The 24,810-nt window shown below is 35.0% G+C and overlaps 4 protein-coding genes across 12 annotated transcripts in view; 2 read left to right on the plus strand and 2 right to left on the minus strand.

Moving 5' to 3' along the window:
• The first annotated feature begins 566 nt into the window (after nt 1-566).
• Nucleotides 567-8,071, plus strand: LOC149923661 (segment polarity protein dishevelled homolog DVL-1-like). 3 transcript variants are annotated; one of them, XM_090160951.1, is made up of 15 exons: nt 567-752; nt 1,512-1,617; nt 1,691-1,760; nt 1,823-1,956; nt 2,266-2,345; nt 4,314-4,376; nt 4,618-4,810; nt 4,882-4,975; nt 5,042-5,199; nt 5,272-5,400; nt 5,472-5,599; nt 5,817-5,945; nt 6,352-6,654; nt 6,727-6,960; nt 7,030-8,071. In XM_090160951.1, exons 1-15 carry the CDS (start codon nt 698-700, stop codon nt 7,470-7,472), a joined length of 2,319 nt encoding a protein of 772 aa, XP_090017077.1. In that variant the 5' UTR covers nt 567-697; the 3' UTR covers nt 7,473-8,071. The 3 variants fall into 3 exon arrangements, with proteins under 3 accessions (XP_090017077.1, XP_090017079.1, XP_090017078.1); XM_090160953.1 differs by lacking the exon at nt 5,817-5,945; XM_090160952.1 differs by lacking the exon at nt 4,314-4,376.
• An 893-nt stretch (nt 8,072-8,964) lies between these two features.
• LOC149923662 (DIS3-like exonuclease 2) lies at nt 8,965-16,708 on the minus strand. 5 transcript variants are annotated; one of them, XM_090160948.1, is made up of 19 exons: nt 16,632-16,708; nt 15,682-16,268; nt 15,492-15,616; nt 15,354-15,415; nt 15,228-15,290; nt 15,098-15,151; nt 14,530-14,631; nt 12,874-14,472; nt 12,665-12,812; nt 12,511-12,598; nt 12,305-12,449; nt 12,023-12,244; nt 11,789-11,949; nt 11,281-11,725; nt 11,125-11,211; nt 10,915-11,062; nt 10,603-10,838; nt 9,546-9,707; nt 8,966-9,488 (listed from the first exon to the last, which is right to left on the minus strand). In XM_090160948.1, the coding sequence occupies exons 2-19, from the start codon at nt 16,227-16,229 to the stop codon at nt 9,465-9,467; spliced, it is 4,419 nt and encodes a 1,472-aa protein (XP_090017074.1). In that variant the 5' UTR covers nt 16,230-16,268; nt 16,632-16,708; the 3' UTR covers nt 8,966-9,464. The 5 variants fall into 5 exon arrangements, with proteins under 5 accessions (XP_090017076.1, XP_090017074.1, XP_090017073.1 ...); XM_090160947.1 differs by lacking the exon at nt 16,632-16,708 and adding an exon at nt 16,537-16,583 and having other exon boundaries at nt 15,682-16,314; XM_090160946.1 differs by lacking the exon at nt 16,632-16,708 and adding an exon at nt 16,516-16,578 and having other exon boundaries at nt 15,682-16,314.
• Nucleotides 16,709-16,772: 64 nt separating this feature from the next.
• LOC149923663 (cell growth regulator with RING finger domain protein 1-like) lies at nt 16,773-18,313 on the plus strand. 3 transcript variants are annotated; one of them, XM_090161455.1, is made up of 3 exons: nt 16,773-16,872; nt 16,955-17,008; nt 17,192-18,313. In XM_090161455.1, exons 1-3 carry the CDS (start codon nt 16,841-16,843, stop codon nt 18,033-18,035), a joined length of 930 nt encoding a protein of 309 aa, XP_090017581.1. In that variant the 5' UTR covers nt 16,773-16,840; the 3' UTR covers nt 18,036-18,313. The 3 variants fall into 3 exon arrangements, with proteins under 3 accessions (XP_090017581.1, XP_090017582.1, XP_090017580.1); XM_090161456.1 differs by having other exon boundaries at nt 16,797-17,008; nt 17,110-18,313; XM_090161454.1 differs by having other exon boundaries at nt 16,828-16,872; nt 16,955-18,313.
• The window catches only part of Cals (calsyntenin 1), a 232,321-nt gene continuing 225,812 nt past the window's right edge, over nt 18,302-24,810 (minus strand). The window contains exons 10-16 of the mRNA XM_090161453.1: nt 24,612-24,766; nt 24,391-24,542; nt 23,895-24,316; nt 23,645-23,790; nt 23,341-23,572; nt 21,643-21,815; nt 18,302-20,781 (exon numbers count right to left, since the gene is read on the minus strand). Of these exons, the coding sequence (XP_090017579.1) occupies nt 20,614-20,781; nt 21,643-21,815; nt 23,341-23,572; nt 23,645-23,790; nt 23,895-24,316; nt 24,391-24,542; nt 24,612-24,766 (1,448 nt within the window). The 3' untranslated portion in view covers nt 18,302-20,613. The remainder of the gene's footprint in view (nt 20,782-21,642; nt 21,816-23,340; nt 23,573-23,644; nt 23,791-23,894; nt 24,317-24,390; nt 24,543-24,611; nt 24,767-24,810) is intronic.

The following is a 24,810-nucleotide window of genomic DNA, read 5'->3' on the forward strand; positions in this document are numbered from 1 at the left end:
ACCATTGTACAATTGCTTCAATTTTTCAATCGTTTCATCTCCAACGCCTAGACCGCAAAAGCTTTGCCATAATTGAGGAAGCCGAACGCTATCATACACCTTTTCTAAATCCAAGAATCCAAAAAATTACGGTCTCTTTCTCAAGCGATGCACCTCAATGAGTTGGGTCAGCAGAAAGAGGTTGTCCGCTATCCTACGACCATGACGAAATCCATACTGCGACTCATTTAAAAAGACATAAAGCTCCACGTGTGTGGAGATCCGTTCTATCCAAAGAATAGCGTATATTTTGTACATAATAGACGTCACTGCTATTGGCCTGTAAAATTGCAACTCGTCTTCCGGTTTGGCTTTTCCCTTATGGATAAGACTAACTCGGCAAACCTTCCATTCGGCAGAATCTTTAATGTCATTATAAATATAGCAGATACAATAAATTTAGCGCCAGAGGACCAAGTGACAGCATAGATTCCATCAGTACCCGCAGCTTTCCCACGTTGTAACCTTTTAACTGCACCATCAAACCCGTTTCTTTTTCCTACAGAACAAAAAAGGAAATTTCAAAGTTATTCGAGAGGAAGCACTGACTGAGGTTCAGACCGTTCAGTTAGCACCATGAGCAGCCATTTTTGATGCTTCTCGAAACGGTCAAAGGCCGAATACCAAGCTTATTATAATTATGATGAAGTTTAATTAAATGGAGGAAACTAAAATAATTTATCACGTAGACGAACAAGACTTTCCTTTTCTAAGTAAATTTTTAGTCGATTTGGTTTTAGGGGAAATATTTATAATTTAAGTTAGTTCCCAATGCCCTAAGAACTGGTTTAGTAACCAGGAATACAGGACCTTAACCAAGACTTTAGTTTTGTTGTGGTACATCCTGATTAGTTTACAAGGTGGTAAACTAATTATGAGTGATTACTACACTATGTAATTAATAAAATTAATTCTTCAGTGCCCTAAAACATAGTCCCTTGAACAAAGGGGCTTATACTTTATATAATTTCTTGTTTTAACCCTGTAATGTAACACAAATAATTGTACTATCAATTATAAAAGTGTAAAAAATAAGGGATTGCCTCTTTTTAATAGTCAACTCTTTATGACCTTGTAATATTTTAGTAAGTTTACTAAAAGTCCAATGCCGTTATAATCTAAAGTTATAGACTAAAGTACAAATGGTAGTGAAATATGCTATAACATCTTTTTTATATAAGTCATGATTATGTGGTAATAATTATTAACTGAGCTATTAGACTCAAATTGGATTTTCATTGCCTGTTTGGAGGCTGAAAATAAGAACAAATGGACTTTCGAATTGGGTTGAGGACCAGTTTGGTCCTTGTTTAAAGTACATTTGTTCATTTCTCTGTTTCTCATAAATGTGATATAAACTGCTTTAGACCCTAATACCTTTAACTTTATAAAACTAATTTTAAATTACATCTTAATTAAATTTAATCCTCCACTATAAACCAGACCCTGAATAATAATCTTCTTTATTCCAGTCAAGATTCCGATACCCCCAGATAGGGTATCCCTCGGAGACTTCAAAAATGTGCTTAATAGGCCAAATTACAAATTCTTTTTTAAGTCCATGGATGATGACTTTGGGTAAGTTATTTATCAAAATAAGTGCAGACCTAATAAACCAAGAGCTGACACATTTCTTATTCATAAATTTCAGGGTTGTGAAAGAAGAAATTGTAGATGATGACGCAAAACTTCCATGTTTCAATGGAAGAGTTGTCTCGTGGGTATGTGAAAGTAACTTGAGTGGTATCAACACGATTGATAAATTTCAATAATTTTATTACAGTTGGTCACGGCTGAGGGAAGCAGTGTATCGGATAGCACCTCTCAATGTACAGACACTATATCACAACGCTCAGACATAAGACTACCTTTAGAAAGAACTGTTGGAATTGGCGATAGCCGACCTCCTTCTTTCCAGTCAGTATTGATTTTAATAATAATGTTGAAATATTTGAAAATTTAATAATTTTTTCAGGCATTTATAAAATAAACTAATTTTGGTTTATCTTCAGCCTTAAAATATATACACTATAGTTAAAACACTGGTTTAAAATTCCCATTTGATTTACTAAACCCAGTTTAATATCTTTTATTTGTCTATGGACTGATATTAGGAAACCAAAGTAAAATTTTTGTACGGAAATATGTATAAAAAACTTTTTTAAACCCCATTTTCTAAGCATCGTCTGAAAAAAGTGTAAGGATTTTTTGTTTTAATATTCACAGTGCAACTGCCATTGACCATAGAGATAACTTAGGAGATACAACTTGTACTGAAACAGAATCGGTTGTGAGCTCTAGAAGAGGTTTGTTCAAGTTTTGTTATCAAAATCCTGTAAATGCATGGGGTGCCTTATTTTTGTATATGCATGTTGGCTTGATCAGTATTTCATTTTGCATGTATTGTTTTGCTTATTGATTTGGATTACTTCAATATTAAAATTCCAAATAAATTAAGATATTTTTGCACGTTGTTTGTCAATTTTGTAATATATGTTTTAATGAACCTTCACCATCATTTCTATTGGGGGATTGATCAACGTAAAACCATCTAAATTTCTGTAACTGACAAAAATCAATCCTATAAATTAGTATTTTAATCCCCAAATGGATGTTTTAACATGGTCTATGAAAGCTTGGAAGCGAAGCTTCCTGGATATGTCACTCTTACTTTCCCCAACGCTCGGCCATTTGCCCGTTAAAAGGTTGCCGAAGCGAGAAAAAAGGTATTGCGAATACGGAATATGACTTTTGGCTATGACGTAATCAAAATCGCAACTGTTTTCTTAGACATATAAGTATTAGTTTTGTACCACCAACGCAAAATTCACCGTTCGTTGGCGCGTTTTGATAGCCATGTATTCAGAAGAGTGACATATTCAGGATGGAAGGTTGTAATTTTCCTTTAAGAAATGCAGAATTACAAGTCTTCGCTACGAGAAATATTAAAACATTGGCTTTTTACGAATTAAAAGATTGATAATAATAGCAGTTCATAACATACATCTTAATAGAAAAGTATAAATCTGGGGCGTTAAAAATTAAATATGTGGCAGTTACTAAATGGGGCCTAAATTTATTTAACCCAAAAAGTGTCACGAAAACGTTTTATCACATCACAGCTTAACATTTTATTACTCTACTTAAAGATATGAATTTTAAAAATTAAACTGCATAGGGATATTTAACTATTGATAAACATTTTCCCTATGAAATAGTTTTTAAAACTATTATTTTAAATATTTCCTCTTGCAAACCTTTTTTAAAAAATCAACAGCAGGCTTCTTAGGTACATGTTACAAGCCAATAACATTAGAAAGATAGGTATATGAATATTTCTCTCCTAAAAGACAGAACTTATATTCTATCAATTTCTTACCCAAAAATAAGGAATGAAAATGATTCTTGCAATTTTTTTTCAACTATTCTAAAATTTTAATTTATTAACTTTGAGAGAAAAGGGCTTTTAATATATTTGTGCAAAATTTGAATACCCTTTCGATTTTTAAGTGGGAACCAAAGGGTAGTGATGAAGTAGAATATTCATGGGTTAAATATATAAATTCATGGTTACAGCTCAAAATATAATCTTACTGAAAGATGAACAACATAAGAATTACACTGCCGAGGGATAATTACTGTTAAAACTATATTTTCCATATTTAATAGTTTTAGTATTTTTCCATGAAATATGTTTTTTTTTTCTGGAGCGTCTTTGAAAAATAAGCAGGAGCTTGTGAAGGTTTATGTTTAAAATGAATATCATTGGTACTGTGAGGAGCTGGAGACATTTCTACTAAAATATGTAATATATACTTATGATAATTAGAATTTTACCAAATGACTGAAAATCCTGGTATTCCAATGTTAAAAATAATACAATCACACCAGGTACATTACTTGGTCGTGGGAAATGTTGCATATAACGTATTCAGTTGGTGAATTGTCAATTCCCAGCATCATCAGTGTATCTTTTGTTTCCAATTATAGCTCTATATTTAACCCAAAACCCAACTCCATCAGGCAACAGCTGTCAGTTTTCTCTCAATTCTTTCCCTTTCTGCCTTCTCATGTTTTTTTCATTCGGTGCTTTATGCTTATATGATAAAAACCTTGGATATTCTAACAATATGGGATGTTTAAATTTTAATCTTAAAAGTTTGTACAACAACATTTGTTGTGAGTAGGGCTTTCGGGTAGTTTTTTCACGCTTTTTATTTTTTATTTCCTTCACAATCTTTTTTCTCTTTTTTTTGTTTTGCTTTGCCTAACAGATCGGCATGGTCACAGTCATCGGCCATCAAAACATCGGGAGAAACATTATCACAGTGACCGTGGTAACTCACTAATATATTTTTAAAATACCGCAGCTTGGCATGGGTTTATGTTTAGAGTAGAATATAAGCAAAGCCTATTTTTTTTAGATAATTGTTAGCATGTTTATTAGCTACTGTTTCATTTTAAAATAACTCGATCAACTTTAACTATCACATTTGGGAAATTAACTTGGGTTTAAAAGATTAGATTTTTGTTACTTATAAATTCTCGATGGAATTAAATATTTACTTAATATTTTAGTCACGTGTTCTTGTAAACCCCCTCACCCTTGTTGTTGTGGAGCGGCACGTATCAATGGACACAATAAACACGCCTATCCCTCAAATACTCGTCCGGAACGACACAGAGGAGGTCACAGTTACGAGTCATCGTCGTTGATGACGAGTGACATAGAAACTACGAGTTTCCTAGACTCCGAAGATGATACTAGCAGGTTGTTGCTAAGCTTGAAAATGACCATATTTGATTTGCCCATTTAATACTGATTTAATCGTAAAATCTCAGAATATCCACTACAACGGAAGAAACTAGCGTATCAAGGGTTCATGCAAGACATCGAAGAAGGAGAAGAAAACATAGAATGCCCCCTATGAGTAGAGTAAGTCAAACAACAAAGATAGTTTTTATATTTGAAAGCAGTAGCTTTAAAAATCTTTGGTTTTAGGCATCTTCCATTAGCAGTATTACAGATTCAACAATGTCTCTGAATATAATAACGGTCACTTTAAATTTGGACACTGTAAACTTTCTAGGAATTAGTATAGTAGGGCAATCAAACAAAGGTGGGGATGGTGGAATTTACGTTGGATCTATTATGAAAGGGTAAATATATCTTTAAATTAACTTTGTTTGAAACAAATCCCTAATTTTCGAACAATATTTTCTTTAATATAGTGGAGCTGTGGCTTTGGATGGGCGTATTGAACCTGGTGATATGATCTTACAAGTCAATGATATCAATTTCGAAAATATGAGCAACGACGATGCCGTACGCGTCCTAAGGGAAGCTGTCCAAAAACCAGGGTAATTATCATTAAGCTACCAAATAACTCTTATGTATAGCGTCAATTTGACCTCTTTAAATATTTTTCAAGGCCCATTAAGTTAGTAGTGGCCAAATGTTGGGATCCAAATCCAAAAGGCTATTTCACAATTCCAAGAATGGAACCTGTACGACCAATTGACCCGGGTGCATGGGTAGCCCATACCGAAGCAGCTAGAGGTATTACCTTATATTTCCTTACAAAGGTACATGATAAAGGCACGAATTGACCATGTCAAGTACCAGCGAGGGAAACTTTGTTTTTCTTTTCTATTATTGATATTGCTAATGATATGTCATTGTTCATATTACATTAGCATGTTTTTACTTTGAATATTTCCCATTTTTTTCATATTATTTGTTTTTACGGTGATTGCTTGCAACCCCGAAATTGTAGGTAGCGGCTGTGCTAATCCAGGCTGTTTTTCCCTGCACACAGCAAGCGATTATCCCTTGCGTCCTCCGTCAGTCAGCACCCTCACTTCCACCAGTTCTTCCATTACGAGTTCCATCCCCGAGTCTGACAGTGAGTTTTACAACCGGACCCCCTTTTTATTTTTAATTTATCACAAAACAGGCCTACTATATTTCTTTAACGTATTACGCATACTTTCCCATATTTATAAATCAATTTGTTGAATGATTAATCATTCTTAATTTTTATCGCTTGAACTGTTAAGATAAGTTTTAAAGTAATTTTTAAAATGTTTCGTAAATACCCTCTGTTGGTTTGCCTGTCTAGTTATTACCCATTTTGTTAACCCCAAAAGTTAGCTTACTAGATTTTAAATTGAAAATCTAAGAAGTTAACCTTTTAATAGTTGCCCAATGCAACTGCAATACCTAATTTTAGCTTTATCTTATATTACAGTTGCATTGCGTGACTTAGCCTAGCTAAGCCAACGTTTAATGAAATTTAATTTTTCTCTTAGGGCAATTTCAAGAAATACCACTAACGTTGGAAACTGATATGCTAACTATAGTTAAAGCCATGGCATCACCTGATTCGGGCCTAGATATTAGAGACCGAATGTGGTTAAAAATAACTATCCCAAATGCGTTTATTGGCGTTGATGTGGTTGATTGGCTGTATAGTCACGTTCAAGGCTTCCAGGATAGAAGGGAAGCGCGTAAATATGCCACCCAACTCCTGAAAGCCGGCTATATCAGACATACGGTTAACAAAATAACCTTCTCCGAACAATGCTACTACGTTTTTGGAGATTTATGTGGCAGTAAGTTATACTTTTAGATTAACCAGCCTTAAACTTCAAACACATTATCTAACTTTATCGCACCCTTATAAGACATGGCATCTCTAAAAATGAATGACGACGATACAGTCAGTGAGGCTGATCGTGACACTTTGGGTCCACTTCCACCACCTTCAACTCAACCTACATGGAGTAACAGTCAAGTTTCCTATTCTGGCAGTTACATACCACCAACTGGGTTCATGCCAATGCCATTTGGATTCAGTAAAGATATGGTCAACTATGGATCTTTTGGCAGAGAAGGTGGAAGTTTACATAGTGGCTCTGGTACAGTATTTTTAAGCTTGAGACATTCACAAAAAATATTGTTTATTTACGTTACTGTTAATTTTGAAGGTGGAAGCAGCAATGGGCTAGTAGATCCTATGAAAGACAAAGAGCCCAAACTAGGAAGTCCCGCTGGTAGTGACTCTGAAGTGGCCAGTCAGAGAAGCGCCATTCAATGCTTGGGAAATAATCCGCCTAACATAGCCGGCATTCAGGGTACTTTACAAGGCATGTGTGGTTCTATGCCTGGTCTCGCCAATTCAACGCAACAGCCAATGGGAAATGTGCAAAGTATAGGGATAGTTGGCTCTGGAGTACATGGATCGAGTCGCGGAGCACCTAATAGCGCATTAGATGGTCGCAGAAGCAGCAGCAGTGGTCATAGCGGAAGCAGCCAAAATTCGGTTGAAGGACAACTAGAAACAGCCCCTTCGGAGCAAGCCGGTAGTAGCAGGAAGTCTTTTAAAATGGCTATGGGGAACCCTTGCGAATTTTACGTTGATGTTATGTGAATTTAGGCCTATTTTTTCTTGTTGTAAATGTGGGGAAAGATTATAGATACGCAACCTTTGTTGTAAATAAGGGTTACAATCGTCATACTTTTATTACTTTATATTAGCTGCATGGACAATGTAAAATTAATTTATTTTTAGATAATTTTGATACCAGTATTTTAGTTCCCTTCGTTAATTTGTCTGTCAGTGATTTATACTTTTTGTTATTAATGAATTTCTTTAAAATCAAATTAATTCTTTTCCAAATACAATTTTATTGCTACCGAAAATTATTTTACAGACTTTTTTAAGATACAATACTGAAAATTCAAATAGTGCCAATGCACATTTTAAATCGCTCGATCCAGTCCTAATAACAGCATGGATTAGGTCTTAGCATGCTTGTATGACTTGAATCTTTTTTTTTTGTACGATTACTTAAAATGCGCATGTTCTTCACGTTTCAAAGCATGTAAATACTGTTTATTCCAAAGAACTGTTGTGAAAATTCTAAATCGCTTATTACCAGTACTTGTACCATGCATTTAATAATAAATGCATGAATATATGGTGTTTTTTACCTTTAATATATGTAATAAATACTATAATATGGTTAATAGTTTCATTTCTTTTTTTTTACCCTTGCCCCACCCTAATCAACTACCGGTACCTTAATTTGTAAATTTCCTGCGCAAAACCCAACTGGATTTATCAATAATCGCATAGAAGAAGAAGAATATCATTTCATAGACAAGGGTGTTGTGTAATAAGATTCTTTGGAAAACATTCTCATCGCAAGCGATATCTAAGCCTGGTTCCTTTCATTTTCCCCCTTAACTCCCAACTGAACGTGAAAAACCTGCCTGAACCACAAAAGAATGCATAAACCTGGTGTTTGAACGCAGAAACACTGATCAAGTTGTTACGTGACTACGTGTGAATGGAAAAACAGTGTATTTTAAATAATTGACTAAAAATTTAAAATACCTAACCCTTTAATAGTATTTAATTATAACCATGGGATTATTTATATTTTGTTTTCGTGTTTTAAGCATTTTATTTTATTAAATTGGTTAACGCTACAGCTTTCTCAATACAAGCGTATCCAAATAGATTTGGATATAGTATCACCTTATCAGTGGCCTATTTAAAGAAAAGCCACGGAGTTTGGCAAAAAACAACCAATAAAAGGGGTTGGAACAAACTGTTAACCCCCTTTAAGAACTATTGGAAATAACACTGTTTAATCTCCATTAATGAGATTGCCCATTTACCTCTAAAATAAGCCTGCTTTTGTAAAATAACCTAGTCAATTTTGTGTTCTGCTAATAAAGGGAAAAAGTAAGGAGCCTAATTATTAACTTATTTAAATGCATTTTTTTATGTCCTTTTATAAATGGTTAACTCATTTCCCCCATATATATATATATTGTTTTGTATCACAACTTTTATATAAAAGTTGGAAAAATAAGACATTTTTCAATTCGCAGGCAGTTTTATTTTTTATCTGGCATATTTCATTTTTTTTACGGTACAATTCTTTATAGGAAATATAAATAAAAAAAGACTCAAAGAAAGTCTTCGGGTATTTTTTACAACCGAAGAAAGTAATAAAATGGTAAAAGCCAAAAATGTATTTTTCGTGACAAAAAACTTTTGTCCTCCATAAAGAAGAGAAACATTTTTTGAACATAAACTTGGAAAAAGTTGTATGTCTTTTTTTCATAAAATGAAAAATTAAAAATAATTTTAGAAGGGATTTCTTTTGAATTATTTACTCACGGGGAAAACCACGATAAAATGGTTAATATAAATCTGAGGGACTAAAAAATTTCTACCAATACATGAATCTATCAAATAAAACATTACAGATAAATAAAAGTGCCTATTTTAAATACATTGACCATAATATCGATTTACAATTGAAAATATTTAACTGGAATTTAAAAATTAAGTTTGCCTATTTATTTATAATTGTACTTCCTTGAGATGGAAAAGATTTGATCAAGACTAGAAAGGTGGCTTCATAATTGCCTATACAAAAATTTCAATACTTGTTATATGAAAGAGAATCATTCCAAATGAAATTACCTGAAATTTCATGGGACATTTCGGAATAGAAGTTAGTATCACATCAACCATCAAGAATAGAGTCAAAATTTGTTGAAATCCAGTTTTGTCATGTTTCCATGTTAGAATTAGATGAGGTACAGCTTTTTTCTTTTCATATTGAGCTTTGCTTATGGCCAATTTCTATTAATTTCAATTAATTAGCTTTTAAGATTTTGTTTCATACAATAAAAATGTACTAAACAGGCCAACTTGTCTATAAAGTTGAACCATAATTCTATAATAATTTATGTCTTATTGGAAAATATTTTACATCACCACAGCAAGAAAATAAATCTATCTCTAGTGAGTCGATATCAAATCTTAAATTTTTTTAACGGAAAAAAAGATTATAGTTCTAAAAATATAGGACTTTATAGAACTATTATTTCAAAATTATAGGATTTTATGCTATTTAATTTACCCACTTTATGCATCTATATTGAGATAAATAAATTTTTGATTTTAACTATTTAGTATTTAACCATTTTATCACAAAATATACTAGTAGCTAACCATGTTAACAATAACAAAAGTATAGACTAGAATGACTTTGTATAGGAATTTATCCTATAGTTAAATTGCTAGATTTAGCTATAGGATTTAACAGGGATTTTGCTTAAAAAATATAGGATGTCACATTTTTGAAAATATAGGATTTTATAGGAATTATAGGACCTTGGGCCCTGCAAAGATTATGCGACACTCGAGAGCGACAGGATACAAAATGGTGACAATGGCTGCTAGTTTGTCTCAAAAAGCTTTTAGTAACTATTTTGCACGTGATCAAAATTAAGTGTCATCTTTATGGAAATTGTTATTGACTCGTGGTTAAAATAACATGTGCCAAATATTATCAAAATTCATTATCACCTGCCCAATTTTAGCTTAGATTTAAGGCAGATTAGGTAAATTTTTTTGTTACAGTAGAAAAATTTTGAAGGACATAGTAAAAATTTGGATTATTAAAAGAATCCTCATCAAAATTGTTTACTACGAAATTAATGAAGCGTTGTTCAAAATTGAAAAAATTACTTACATCACAATAAATTCTTTTGATAATGCCCATTTTAATAATGAGAACGTCAAAGGAATGATCCATTACAGACACCACCATGCCCTTTTCTTGAAAAGGACCACATTCTTTGACAAAAGTAGCCAGAAACAGTTCACAGCTCATTTCATAAACTCTCTTGGCATTTAACTTCTTTTGATTACAGTGTGTAGCTCGTTTTTGAAGTTCTGTAGCTGAAGGTTTAGGGAGTTGGCCAATTCCTATTTAAATATATAGTATCTGGCTTACTCTGAATATTTGAAAAGCAACGTAGCTGATAGAAATAGGAAAACGTACCTAATGCAGCTGCTAAAACCCTATGTACTAAAATATCAGGGTACCGACGAATTGGTGACGTAAAATGGGTATATAACGGTACATTCAATGCGTAGTGACGGAATCGAATTGGGTCCATGATAACCCCAGAACAAAAATAGGTAGCTGGCTACAGAAAACCATATTTGTTCATTTCGCAAATGATAATTTGGATTGAAGTTTAAAACATACTTTCATAGGTTTTGAAAGAAGATGTGTAAGAACAGACACTCTGGCTTCGGAGAATATATCGTCACCCATATAATGAGCTAGACTGGCCTATATTTATGTAAATATAATGCTTACTTTTATGACCATTAAGGAATATATTAAATTTCAATTACAAACCTGCAACGCTCCAGCGCTAGATGCGTCCAAAACAATTCCTAACGATTCGCATAAAGCCACAACGTCATCAAGCATTTTAGTCTGGGGCGGTTCGTGTGACCTCAAGAAAGCTTTTTCGGGGAATGAGTTATATATCTTGTGCGCAACGGCCATATTTGCCAAAAGCATTAATTCCTCTATCAGCCGGTTGCTATCTTTCAAATCGTGAACACTGTATCCAGAAGGTAATCCAGTTTCTTGATCCAAAGTAAACTGGAGTTTCACTTGGTCTAAACGAAGCGCTCCGTCTTGGAATCTCCTTTGCCTCAGATTTTTGGCTATTCCTTGTAATTTTTGAATAATATCAACAATATTCTTTGTGGTATAGCCTCCGGTTATTTCCGGTATTTCATTCGGTTGCCATTTCTTGTCTGGGTGTTCAATCATGTCCTGAGCGTGTTCGTAGCTGTAAATTGACAGGAAATTTAAAGTCAAAAATCCTTAAAAGAGAGTGACTTCAAACGTTTACCTCAACTTGACACATGACCTAATAATAGTTTTTCCAAACCATTCATCTAAAATTTTTCCATCTTCCGTCATTTTCCATACAACGGAGAAAGTTAATCTATCCTGGGCTGGATTTAAGCTGCAAAGTTCTTCGCATAATAAACGGGGTAACATTGGCACTACCTTATTAAAAAATACATCCCATAAATTAATTACTAATTCAATAAGAATAGTCTTACTGAAAAAAAAAACTTACTTTTTGTACTAAATAGACACTAGTGGCCCTTTTGGCAGCTACTTTATCAAGAGTTAGTCCATCTTTGACGAAATAAGAAACATCCGCTATGTGAACCCCAACTTCCAATACGTTATCAGAAAGTATTTTGCAAGAAACGGCATCATCTAAGTCTCTGGCTGTTTTGGGATCAATTGTGAAAACACAATCTTTACGAAAATCTCTCCTCTCTTTAATTTCAGACTGCAATTATATTTTCAAAATCAGATGTTTTATAGATTTGTCGTAATAAATGCGTAATACCGCAGGAATGGTCCATGGCAAGTTCTGGGGGAGGTCTTTCAAAACTTCGTCGCTGAATTCTGAGCAATCAACATCGTGTTCCATTAAAATTCCTTCGGTTTCTGGTTCAATTTCACCAGCTTCTCCCAAACTTCTAGCTAACATCCTGTTAAATTTGTACCATTTTTATTATAAGAGCTTAAAATAGTAAAACAAAAAACTGGTACCCTTTTGCAAACATAGAATCTTCTTCCCATTCCGTTATCCTTGCGATAAATAACATCTTGGAAAAATCCATGGGTCTTTCATAGAAACCTAAGTACAACAAACAACACGAATTTCAGTGTCAAATCGCTTCTCAATAGGAAATATATAACCTACCTTGAGGGCAATCTTGAATAGGTACAAAAATGCGCGGTAGTCTATGGTCGGATGGTGAAAAGAGAGCCCAGTTGGGATTTCTATCTTGCATGAGCTTAATCTGGCCCATGGCTACCCTCGAATGATTTTTCTCAATTATGTACACCACCTAAATCAAGAATTTACAAATTGTTAAGGTATCTTTAAAAATTCTTAAGTATCACACTAACTTTTCCAGTTCTTTGAACAAATTTTCCACATGTAGGAAGAGCCAATATATCATAAATAGTAAAAGTGCGATGCTGGAGACTGTTTATAGATTTAACAAGCTCTTGATCAGCGAAATTCGGAGTTTTAATACTTTTTTCGGGAGTATCACAACATATAGGTTTGTCAACGAGGGGTTTATTTACATCGAGTTTTGAATTAGCGGCTCTAAATTTTTTCTTCTTATTTTTCCTAATTCTTTTCCTTGCCTTTTGTTTCTTACCCTGATCATCATTATCACCTTTCTCATCCTCACCATTCAAGGGGGATTTTGAAATTTGGTCAGTGGATGGATTAAAATCACAATCTTTCAACTCAATCTTGGCAATAGTCGTACTAGCGCCAGCATCAACCGCCTCCCATTGGCACTTAGCAGGTAGAGAATTAGAACTCGCTTGAATAGAGTCAGGTACTCGATCAGGCCAACTGGACATATTTACATGATGTGCAACTTTATGTACATTGGCTAATTTATCTTCCAGGTCAGTGACTGGATGCTCCTCGGAAGAGGAACTATAATTATTGGCTTCTTCTAGGGCTGCCACTACAGATATAGGATTCGAAGGAACTAGGCTTTCTTCATTCGCAATTGGTGCTTCAGCAACAACTGGCGCACTTTCTTGATTCAGGGTTAAGTAAGCGTCAATGACATTATCCTCACCAGAGTTATTGTTATAAGCATCCTGTTGGCTCGCAAAAAAAGCTGCATCTTCTAAAGCTTGCTCCGCATACTGGCTCGAATTGCTTTCCTCACCCACTGAAGGAGAATAATCATCTTCACTAAGCTCATCCGGTGCTACAACCTTACTACAATCTTGGTCGTCACTTTCTACCAAGTCGGTCTCTATATCTTCATTATTTCCCTTGGTTTGGAAATGAGGAATCTCAAAATCATCAAGATTAAGTAGATCTTCAGGAGATACAACCCAACGAGGGCCTTTATCATCTTCCATAGTCCAAGTATTAATCACTATGGATTCATCTTTCAAATCTTTAGACAAACTTAACTGACCTACATAGTCACTACTCGCGCTAGTCGTAACAGGATTAGAGCCTAAATTAGCATTTGAATTTAAGTGTAAGTTGGCTAGATTATCTGTGGAAGATATAAGACTATCAGTAACTAACGAAGCGTTATAAACATCGAGGCAAGTGCCATTTGAAACGTGGACATTTGTGAGATACGTAGGAAGCTGCGAAATTTGACTGTCTGAAGATGTAGTCGCTTTCAGTTCAGGGGAAGTGTTCTCTTCGGATTTCATCTTATTTTTCTTTTTATTAGGGTGGCGATTTCTTTTCTTCTTGGCTTCATTACAAAAATCACGCATTTGTTGTTGCAAACCAGCTACACCAAGAATCTCAACAGTGTCAGGCATTCTAGGTCCGCAATTTTGATCCCAACCACTGCACTGCTGAAGTTGATCAGATTCTAAATTCAAATCTGAATCTTCGGCCTCTTCATTCAACGGTGTCTCGGGAAAAGATGACACTTCAGCCGGTGGTTCGTCAAAAATGCTGTAACCTTTTCTTTCTTCATATTCCCTAATATTTTCCCACATAATCTATGGAAGTAAAATTTCAATTTCAACTCATTACACATGGCTCTTAAGACGACATACTTTCCAGTCCTCCACAGGCCCTAATTGAACTGCCACTACATCTCCGTTAAGCGCACGATTACGATCACGTATGCCGCCAATGTAGATGTCCATCTGACCGTCCTAAAATTTATTTAAGTCAAAAATAAGGTAAGCAAACGTGAAATATTCCTGGAAATGGCCAGTGGCTATGTATTAGCATGGTTAGTATAATTTGGGTAATTTGAAAAACGAAATATTAATCTGAGGAAAGAACCAAACCAAAAGAAATATACAGAAACAAAAAAGAAATAGAATTAAACAGAAAATGTTCAATAGAGTTTTAGTACCCGGTGTTAAATGAAAAAATAAGGTAAAAATTATATAAAACAAACAAAGTAAACAATATTGAAAATATAAAAAAATAAAACAAAAAATAACTCTTTTTGAATCAGTGTCAATCTCAATTGTGAAATATATTGATCCCACACTGTATACAGCCTCTGTCCATAGTTCCAATGGTCAACATTGAAACAGGGAATCTTGGACGTGGGTTGTCGTGATACATTTAAACAGAAAGACACTGAAAAAGAGAGCTACCGAGGATTACCGGCGCACTAATGTAGGCATCTTCGTAATTTCTGGGATTAATTCGAAGAACTCCCTAAATGATAGTTCAATATATTAATAGAGTAGCTTTTCAATGGAACCACAGATGTCCGAGTAATGATTTCACATACTTCAAGAACCTCTCCCTTTTTCAAACCTTGTTGAACCTCGCATAATGGCAAGTAAACATCAAACTACAAAGAGCAAACATCATTATAATATTAACCAAATAAAATGTAATAAGGTTTATAATATACTTTGGACTGTTGGCTAAATGGCCTGCCACTCGAAGCTCTGTGTTGTCGACAAGCATTATCAACTGAAAAAGGTTTAAATTGAGAATATCGCCTTATGGGTTAAAATTAAAAAGCAATGGTAGAACACTAAATATTCACCTCTGGAAGTGGAAGGCGAAAGGGTGCTAGCTGCGGAACTGGGGGCACTTTTTCCTCTTTTACTCATGGTAGGGGTATGTGTTAATCCAACACTACCCAAAGATGTGGAATTATCAGATTCAGACCTTAAATTTTTTGACATAGTTTTTAATTTTTTTCTGTAGTAAATTATATAAATTGGTTATCATACCATGCACATCTATGCGCGGCGTGTTGGATTCTCAACCCGTATGGGACTAAATATCCCTTTTCCGGAAGTGAATCTGAACTTCTACGGAACCGATCTTGAATTCTCTTGATTTTTGTTGCTGTAGCTTCAGATGATTGGGATGAAGAACTAGAGCTTGATTTTCCAGCACTGCGTGGATAATGAGTACCGTTATACAGATAGTTGTATCTACGAGTTGTTTCGCACAAGGTATCACTAGCAGAAAGTCGTTTTTGTCTCAGTGGAATTTTGCTTTTAGTTCCAGAAAATTTATTGGAATTGATAAAACTATTATCTGCAGAATTCTGTCTAAAGAGACCGGGTGTGGAATGACTAGGTGTAGTAGGATTTGAAGAAGGACTAGTAGTAGCACTTTGAACTAGTCGTTTGGTCTCTTTCTTCTTAGCTTTTTTCCTGGCACCTTTGCAAATATCTTCACTTTCGTTTAAAGCAATTTGACTTATTTGTTCGTTAACTTTGTCAATTAATTCTTCACTTTTGCCTAATTTCCATGCCGCTTCTGCCATCATCTAATGCTTTTCATGGTTAATTTTTTGCCAATTCCATTTCTAATGGAAAAGATGTAAGTTAACAGTGAACTGAGTGAAGAGACTCCTAGTAGAAAGTAGAAACCATACATATATGAAATAATATAAAAAAATTATATTATTATATTATAATATATCATAATATTATCTAATTATAAATATTATTATATTAATAAAATAATAATATTATTTCATATATCTATGGTAGAAACTTAGATTAATAATGTATATTATTAATCCATGGTAGAAACACCCATAAAAGTCATACAAAGGCTTATCAAACAATTACCAATGGATTATTAGTTATTTTAACATTTGACAACTACGCGTGAAACTTTTTTAGTAAAAGATCAACCTGGAACTAATTCATTTTATTTATAATACCTATATATTTTTTTGAGGAATATACGCTTGTCCTTACAATCGCGACGTGTAATCTTTCCAGCTTGGTACGTCCTTAAGAAACCAAAATTCAGGAGAAAGCTATAATTACGTCACCACTGTTCTTAATTGTTGCTATGACAACCACCTCGCCGCTTTCCTTTATAACATAATAGTTTTTATTTGACTGAATTTGATATTTTTATTTCTTAATGCTATTTCTTTTTAAATTGAAGTTTTTTGTGTAAGTTGATGTTTAGAAGTTTTTACGGTAATTTAAAATTACCTAAGTAAAACAGTAACAAAGTACGCAGTTTCCGTTTCAGTCATTTTTGCGTTTTTATGTCCGAGGCGGGAGAATCCGCGGCGAAGAGTTCAAAGTTCGTAATGGAAACCATTTTATAAATTAAACGTTTTATTTTGGTTTCATATTTTCAATAATTAATTTATTAATAAGTTATTAATATGCCCTTTTTCTTAGTTTACATGGCTGAACTGTCAAATATAGTGGCTATTGCTTTAGTCATTTTTCTACTAATAATCATGCTATCATATCTCTACAGACTTACAACAAGTCACGATTTCTTTTCGGCCTCAACTTCCACCGTATTTTATCCTAGAGAACAAAAAAATATTCCGATGGTGAAAGTAGAAAACCCTTTCACCTTTAAACTAGCAAACATAAAAAAATGTTCCTTAGAGCAAGTAAATTGCCTAATCTCAAACCAATGTGACTGTACTGTCAGTGCCTTTTGGGGTGTCAACTTGTACCAATTTCACAGATTATTGAATTTAAGTTGGCCCGAATTAAAACAAAATTTAAATCAAGATACTTCAATTATTCCAATTGGAGCTAAGAGTTCTACACAATGTGTTAGTAGCGGAAATGAGCAACTTGTTATTTTAAAACCTCCCTGTGAAATTAAATCTAGTGATCTTGGTAAATCACCAAGACAAACTTATCCCCTTGTTATTTTAATATATCGTGAAACTGACAACCCAGATTTAAACGTGGTTGTTGCTATGGCCGTTATAGTTCATCTTAAAGATGATGAATGTCAAATGGAAAGTCGGGTACTTTTGCAATATCTAAAACAAGCTAATGGAAAAACCTATCCTCTAAAGCCTTTATATATCCCCGAAGCTGATACCGACACATATGAAAATAGCAATTTCAACGAGAATAGACTCTGCGTGGTTTGTCAAACAAAAAACATCACCCACGTTTGCCTTCCATGTCGACATACCTGTGTTTGTGGAAGTTGTTTTATTTTACTTGATAAGTGCCCAATGTGTCGGTCTTTGATACAATCATTCTTTTCGGTTGCAACTCATGAAGAACAATCAGTTGATTCAGAATCTCCAAATTCTGATGATGATTTTCCATTAAGGCAAAGAAATGTTTAATACTCAACCTAGATTGTGGAAACTTATCAGTTTAACAAAATTATTTAACAAAAATACCTTAATATAGGATTTACTTGTTAACGTAGTAGTAATCAGAAACTTGTTAAAAGGTGAATGACCTAATATGACAATTTTTAGTGGCATAAATCTCACAGTTAGCACCTTCTGATGCGCTGATCAATATTTATCTGTTTTTAGAAATGTTCAATTAGCTCCATGTTAAATTAAATAAAGAAATTTTTCTATTATTTAAATAAAAATCACTATTTGGGGTAAAAGTTTGGTGTTTATTGCATTATTTACCAACAAATACATAGTAGACATCTGTTAAGATTTGACCCAAACTCGTGCAGTACGGTCTGAGAGGGTACTGGAGCAGGTAGTTGGAAGGCCAAATCGCAAACTCACACACAAACAAAACATTCATTATCGGTAATGGTTACTTAAAAAATTACCTAGAGCTTTTTCTGTCATAAAAAAAGACCCAAGGAAATCATTAAATAAAAATTATCTTTCCCCTTGTTAATCGCAAAACTACCAATTTTATACAACAGCCAAATTATCAGCTAAAAGTTTTTTTTTATACATTAACTAGCACTACGCAGTTAAATATTTTAGCCCACCACCAAAATTTACCCCGACAATTACTATGGAATACTAAACACAAAAACAATTACTTTTCAAAAATGTTTTTTTTTTCACATGGAATGTCTCACTTTCAACACGTGCGCTGTTTTTTTATATTTTTTATTTAAAGGAAGCATTTTTTAATCAAACCCTTGATCGAGAATTCAATGTAACAAGGACCCCCTTTTATTGAAATTAGATTCGTTAAAAAATTCTAAAAAAAGAACCTGATTCTTTTACGACACTCTCGCATGCCTAAGTACTATATCGTGGAGAGTTAAAACCATTTAACCATAGGCACAGCCAACATTGAATATTTCAACATTTCAATAGCGGCCACCTGTTTCTTTTCATTATTTTTATACACATTCGCATACAAATAAGAGCGTCATAATAAAATTAGGCTCCTTTGAAAGAAAAACGAACAAACCTCATTTTTAAAAATTAAAATATATTTATATATGTACCCCACTTTATTAACGAATATAATTTCAAAATACCGATAGTATTTTTTTGGAAAGTCCTTGGCTTAAAAAATGTTGTAGTCCAGTTTTTTAAATATTTTTTAAACAAAATTTAAAAAAAAAGTCATAACACCGATGTAGTGCTTTTGTTTTTCCTATACAGATACATGTTTTACATAACATTCATGTGATGTTATTAATAATTTGTTTTGGGTTTTAAATTACATCACAAAAAGTGGGGAGGGAATTTGTTTCTCTAAGACGTCTATACGTAACTGGTTTTTTCCGACTAAAATGACATAGGGATTTTTTGTCGCACAAAAAATGGTCTTAAATGCAAAGCTTGGATATGTTTTTTTTTGTGGCCTTCCTATCATATTTCTCGCCCATATTTTTTAAAATACCCAAGGCAAAACTTCCAAAAAACGATGTATTTTCGCAAAAATGTCCAGAGTTTTAGTTTTCCTTATATTAAAACATACCCCACACATTTTTAACTATATATGTAATACGTTCGCCTCGATTAGCACGAAATAGTTAAGAAAAACAATTTTTTTTATGGCATGTAATAATCAAATACTTTTTTTTCTTCAAGTTTTGTGGGATAGAAAATAGTGATTTTTAAGATATCGAGAGTTAAGATATTTTTCGAGAGAGATTTTTATAGAAGTAGAGAGAGGGTCAACCAACAGAGGAGCTACGATGAAAAAATGCAATAACTATATTTATATGGCACTGAAAACCGTTTTTTCACCTATCAATATATGCTAAGTAGAAACAATGTACACATTTTTGCAGTTTTGGTACACAGCGGAACGCGAGTTTTTATATATTAATTACACTACCCCTTTTTTTTAGATATTTTTTTGTACCTATAAAACCAGTTTTTTTCATTTTGTATTTTATTTTGTTTAGTGTAGCCGCTTACTATTTTTTTTAATATAAAAACAAAAAGGGGGTTAAATTTAATGGTAAAAACGTAACAATTAACCAAGAAAATTGGTTATTTTTTCCTTTCGTACGTACGAATGCCCCAAAAACTCAGGGTAGAATAAAAACATTGGCCCCACCCGCATGATCAAAACAACCCAAATGTTTTAAATTAGTTTCAATAATAAATTTGATAAGATATTTTTACAGGCTAATTTTTTTATATAATTTTAAACGGGGCACTTAGTCAAAAAAGCTCTTTCTTTTCCGCATTGACAAAGTAAGTAAAAAAAAGTAGTATTAAAATAAAGAAAAGCGTACTTTCTACGTTTCTCCTTTAAAAAATTTCCATATATAATTTGCAGCTTTTTTTTTTATAGTGTGTGGATTATTATAATCTTAGTGGCGTTTTTTTTATTTTCTTTATAACAGTGATTTTCTCTACGTTTTTCTTAAATACAATAACCTTATAAACAAAAGGAGATAAACTTAGAAGGGCGCCCTCAGCTGCTTTTTTCTTTTTTGTTTATAAATCAATAAAGTTTTCAACTCCCATCTCAAAATGTCAGGGTTGAATCGTCCCATTCCAATTCGCGTCCTTTCACCTTCTCCTGTTCCTCTTCAGAACTCTCCATCTCATCGTGATAGCTGCTGCCATCGTCGGAACTATCACTATCCTCGTCATCCTCGTTATGCTGCCTACTCTCTTGCTCCTGTTCAATTTGCTGCAAATTATAAATGAAATAAATTTTTAAAAGGTATTTGTTAGTGGAACCTTAGACTAGCATTCATTTCTACCACCTGAAAACCTAAATGAGTTTATTTCGATCTTTCAATTGTACAATACCCACACGAGTTAGCTTTAACGGTCTCAAAAAGCAACGCAAGTTCAATGTAAATTTGGTTGAACGGTCAATGCAATTTCGATTCAACGGACTAAAAACTGGGAGAGTTCAATTCAACCATCTTAGAAAACCATACGAGTTTGATTCAATGGACTACAAACAGGGAGAGTTAAATTCAACTATCTCAGAAAACTCACACGAGTTTGATTCAACGGCCCAGACTTCCCCCCACGAGTTCAATTCACTGGTCTAGCCACCCTCCACGAGTTCAATTCAACAGCTTAGCATCCACCCCACGAGTTCAATTCAATAGCCTAGCATCCCCCCACGAGTTCAATTCAACAGTCTAGCATCCCCCCACGGGTTCAATTCAACGGTCTAGCATCCCCCCACGGGTTCAATTCAACGGTCTAGCATCCCCCCCCCACGAGTTAAATTCAACGGTCTAGCATCCCCCCACAAGTTCAGTACAACGGTCTAGAATCCCCCCACGCTAGTTAGCTCCACCGACCTAAAACCAAAAACCCCTTCTAGTTCCCATTAACGAGCAGACTAAACAAAATCTACCAAAGTTATATTCAACGTCCTACAATCAAATATGAATCAGATTCACGCGAATTTAATTTTGTTTGTCCAAAAACTCGTTGATAGTTAAATCCGGCACTTTATTAAACGGCGACAAGCAAAATAAAGATTTTATCTAAAGCTATAAATTTAGTCCATAATGATTGGATAACATACGTCCATGGGGTTGACGGTAATGGTGAGAGATGAATCGTCCCAAGCCATCTCTTGATCTTCATCCCTTGTTTCTTGGGCTCTGTGATGAGCGGCGCGAATGCGAATCACGCCTAATACTATCATAAATATGAGGAAGCCGACGCACACTACTATGATAATTGTGACAGCGTGGCCTGAAAATAGCAAAATTTAATATAAATGAAATTTTAAGTGTCAAGTTCAGTCACTTTCATGACCAAAATAGACGCTTCAATAAAACACCCTTACTACATGGGGGATCACTGAATGAAATATTTCCGGTTGGTTGGTTATCATATTCGCCTGGCTAGCCAAAGAAGCTAACTACAATCCATATTGATTACAAACAAGCAAACTAGGTTCGACATTGATTTTATAAATGCAATTGTTTCCTAATAGGCGCTTCCAGTAAAACATTTTCAAGCAAATTGCCAAAAAAAGTAATATTTCCGAGAGCCAGGACCTGTAAGTCACTGTTTATATAGAACAACGTCGTGTGAATAGTTTCCGTTATTTCAACAAGCACTATATAAACGGTAACTAGCAGGTCCAGGCCCTCGTAAATATTACTTCTTGGCAATTTTCTTGAAGATGTTTTATTAAAGCTCTATTGCGGTTTTAATTTTTCAAAGTGTAAAAATGGCGCGATGGCGATGGTTCACGCAACTAAATCACCGTTAAGCCTCACACAAGTTTTCGCGCCGACTCAAAAAGCTCTTGTTAAGCCTAACGCAAGTTTTTCGTGCCAAAGCAGAAATCATTTGTTAAGCCTAACGCAAGTTTTTCGTGCCGACGCAAAAATCCCTTGTTAAGCCTAACGCAAGTTTTTCGTGCCGACGCAAAAATCCCTTGTTAAGCCTAACGCAAGTTTATCGTGCCGACGCTAAAATTCCTTGTTAAGCTTAACGCAAGTTTTTCGTGCCGACGCAAAAATCCCTTGTTAAGCCTAACGCAAGTTTTTCGTGCCGACGCAAAAATCCCTTGTTAAGCCTAACGCAAGTTTATCGTGCCGACGCTAAAATTCCTTGTTAAGCTTAACGCAAGTTTTTCGTGCCGACGCAAAAATCCCTTGTTAAGCCTAACGCAAGTTTTTCGTGCCGACGCAAAAATCCCTTGTTAAGCCTAACGCAAGTTTTTCGTGCCGACGCAAAAATCCCTTGTTAAGCTTAAAGGCTGGTTTCCATTAGGGCAAAAACGCCCCGACGATGAGCGTCGACGCGAAGAATTCCCGTTAGGCTTAATGCAATATTTTTGCGTCGACTCCCACCGTTGTGGCGTTTTTGTCCGAGTGAAAACCAGGCTTAACGCAAGTTTTTCGTGCCGACGCCAAAATATCTTGATGAGGTTAATGCAAGTTTTTCGTGCCGACGCAAAAATGTCTTGACGAGCTTAACGCAAGTTTTTCGTGCCGACGCAAAATATCTTGATGAGCTTAGCGCAAGTTTTTCGTGCCGACGTAACAATATCTTGATGAGCTTAACGCAAGTTTTTCGTGACGACGCAAAAATTTCCGTTAGGTCTAATGAAAGTTTTTCGCTACAAAAGTTTTAACGAGGCGACGTTTTTGCCCTTTTGAAAACCAGTCATTACAAGAATCATATGTATGCATTAATACTTGATAGCGAATCGCCGAATGCATTTTATTGAAGCGTCTATTGGTGTAAAAAATGCGATACTTACTAGCTGATGTCTTGGAAATGGCATCGACTGAGTTGGCCAAGTTACTATCCAAATAGTTGTTGGCCTTAATTTTCGCGTCCTTAAATTCGACTTCGTGACCGTCTACTTGCGCGAGTGCTACGTTAGAAGCAACGGATTCTGGAGCAACCGCGGACACCGGAGGAATGGCCGTTTCAGTCTGTTTAGATTTCGTGTCCTGACTGGGCTCCGCTCTCGGGTGGATGACAGTTAACTGTATCGAAGCAAAATAACCCATTAGGATATGTACGTTTGTAAACGATAAGCGTATATAAACAACCCCTACAGTTTGAATGTATTCGTTGCTGACAAATCTTCCATTCAACTCTGAACAAACCAGCTTGAAGGCACGGTTTAGATAATAAGCTGGTTTACGGTTGAAATAAAGAATCTGACGCAATATCATTTCGTAGTTGTGTATTGTATCAGCACCTGAAATGGTCGTAAGAGTTTCTTAGTACTCATTAAAAGTCATACGCTCAATCTCAACCAAAACTTCTAGAGCGGAACACGGGAAAGGGAATAAAGTCGCTAACCATAAATTAAGAGTCCATCTTTGCTCTCCTTCTGATGAATACCAAACGTCAGCATAAGATTTTTTGGAAGCTTAAAATACTCGTGATCGGGATTCAGCGGAGGATACACTTGAACGGTGCAGGAGTCGAGTTTGTGTTCCTTGCCGTTGGGCGCCACGCTGCTGGTACTGCTACTGGTCTCCAAATTGTCTCGCATATTGGCGTCGTCATCATCGTCGTCGTCGTCATCGTCTTCCTCTTCGTCGTTGTCTTGACTGACGAGAACCGAGACGGACGCGAACAGATCCACGCCTTGTTTGAACGCTTCGTATTCCCGGGCCAGGTTGGGAGTGCCGTTGATGGTGATGCTGGGCTGTTCCGGTTGTTCCACCATGACGTAAGCTTCCAACGGTGGAACTTTCACGGATTTACCATTCAGACAACTGTAGCGATTAGAAATAGTCGTTTAAAGTCATTGGAAGTGACGAGCCTGTCTCGAGAGACGTCGTGTACTTACGATACGGAAGTGGATATTTTTAAGTTCCTTCGACCAGGAGTGGGAAATTCTCTGGAATTCATATAAGCCACGTGCGAAACTAATTCTTCTAACAAGGACTTGCTGTTTCCTTCAACGGTCACTTCGCTCGAGTCGGAGTTAGTCAACAATTCCTAATTTACAATATGATCAAATAAGTTACGGACCAGACGCGAAAAAAAAGAGCAAATTCTAAAACTTACCATTCCCGGTTCTAAAAGTTCGGCGGGAGGGACTTCGAGGCCCTCTTTACACCTGTGAAGACAAGCTAACACTTCCGGGCTTTCGGTACGACCTCGCAATATAGACAATCCGGCCAAAAAGCCACGGAAATGAAATGACATTTTGTTTTCTTTACCTGCGTGAGGAGGAGGCTTGTTATGAAACCGAAAACGTTTTGAT

Source organism: Leiobunum rupestre, chromosome 10 (genome assembly GCF_980474605.1).
Source record: "Leiobunum rupestre chromosome 10, qqLeiRupe1.1.hap1, whole genome shotgun sequence".
Classification (NCBI taxonomy): domain Eukaryota; kingdom Metazoa; phylum Arthropoda; class Arachnida; order Opiliones; family Sclerosomatidae; genus Leiobunum; species Leiobunum rupestre.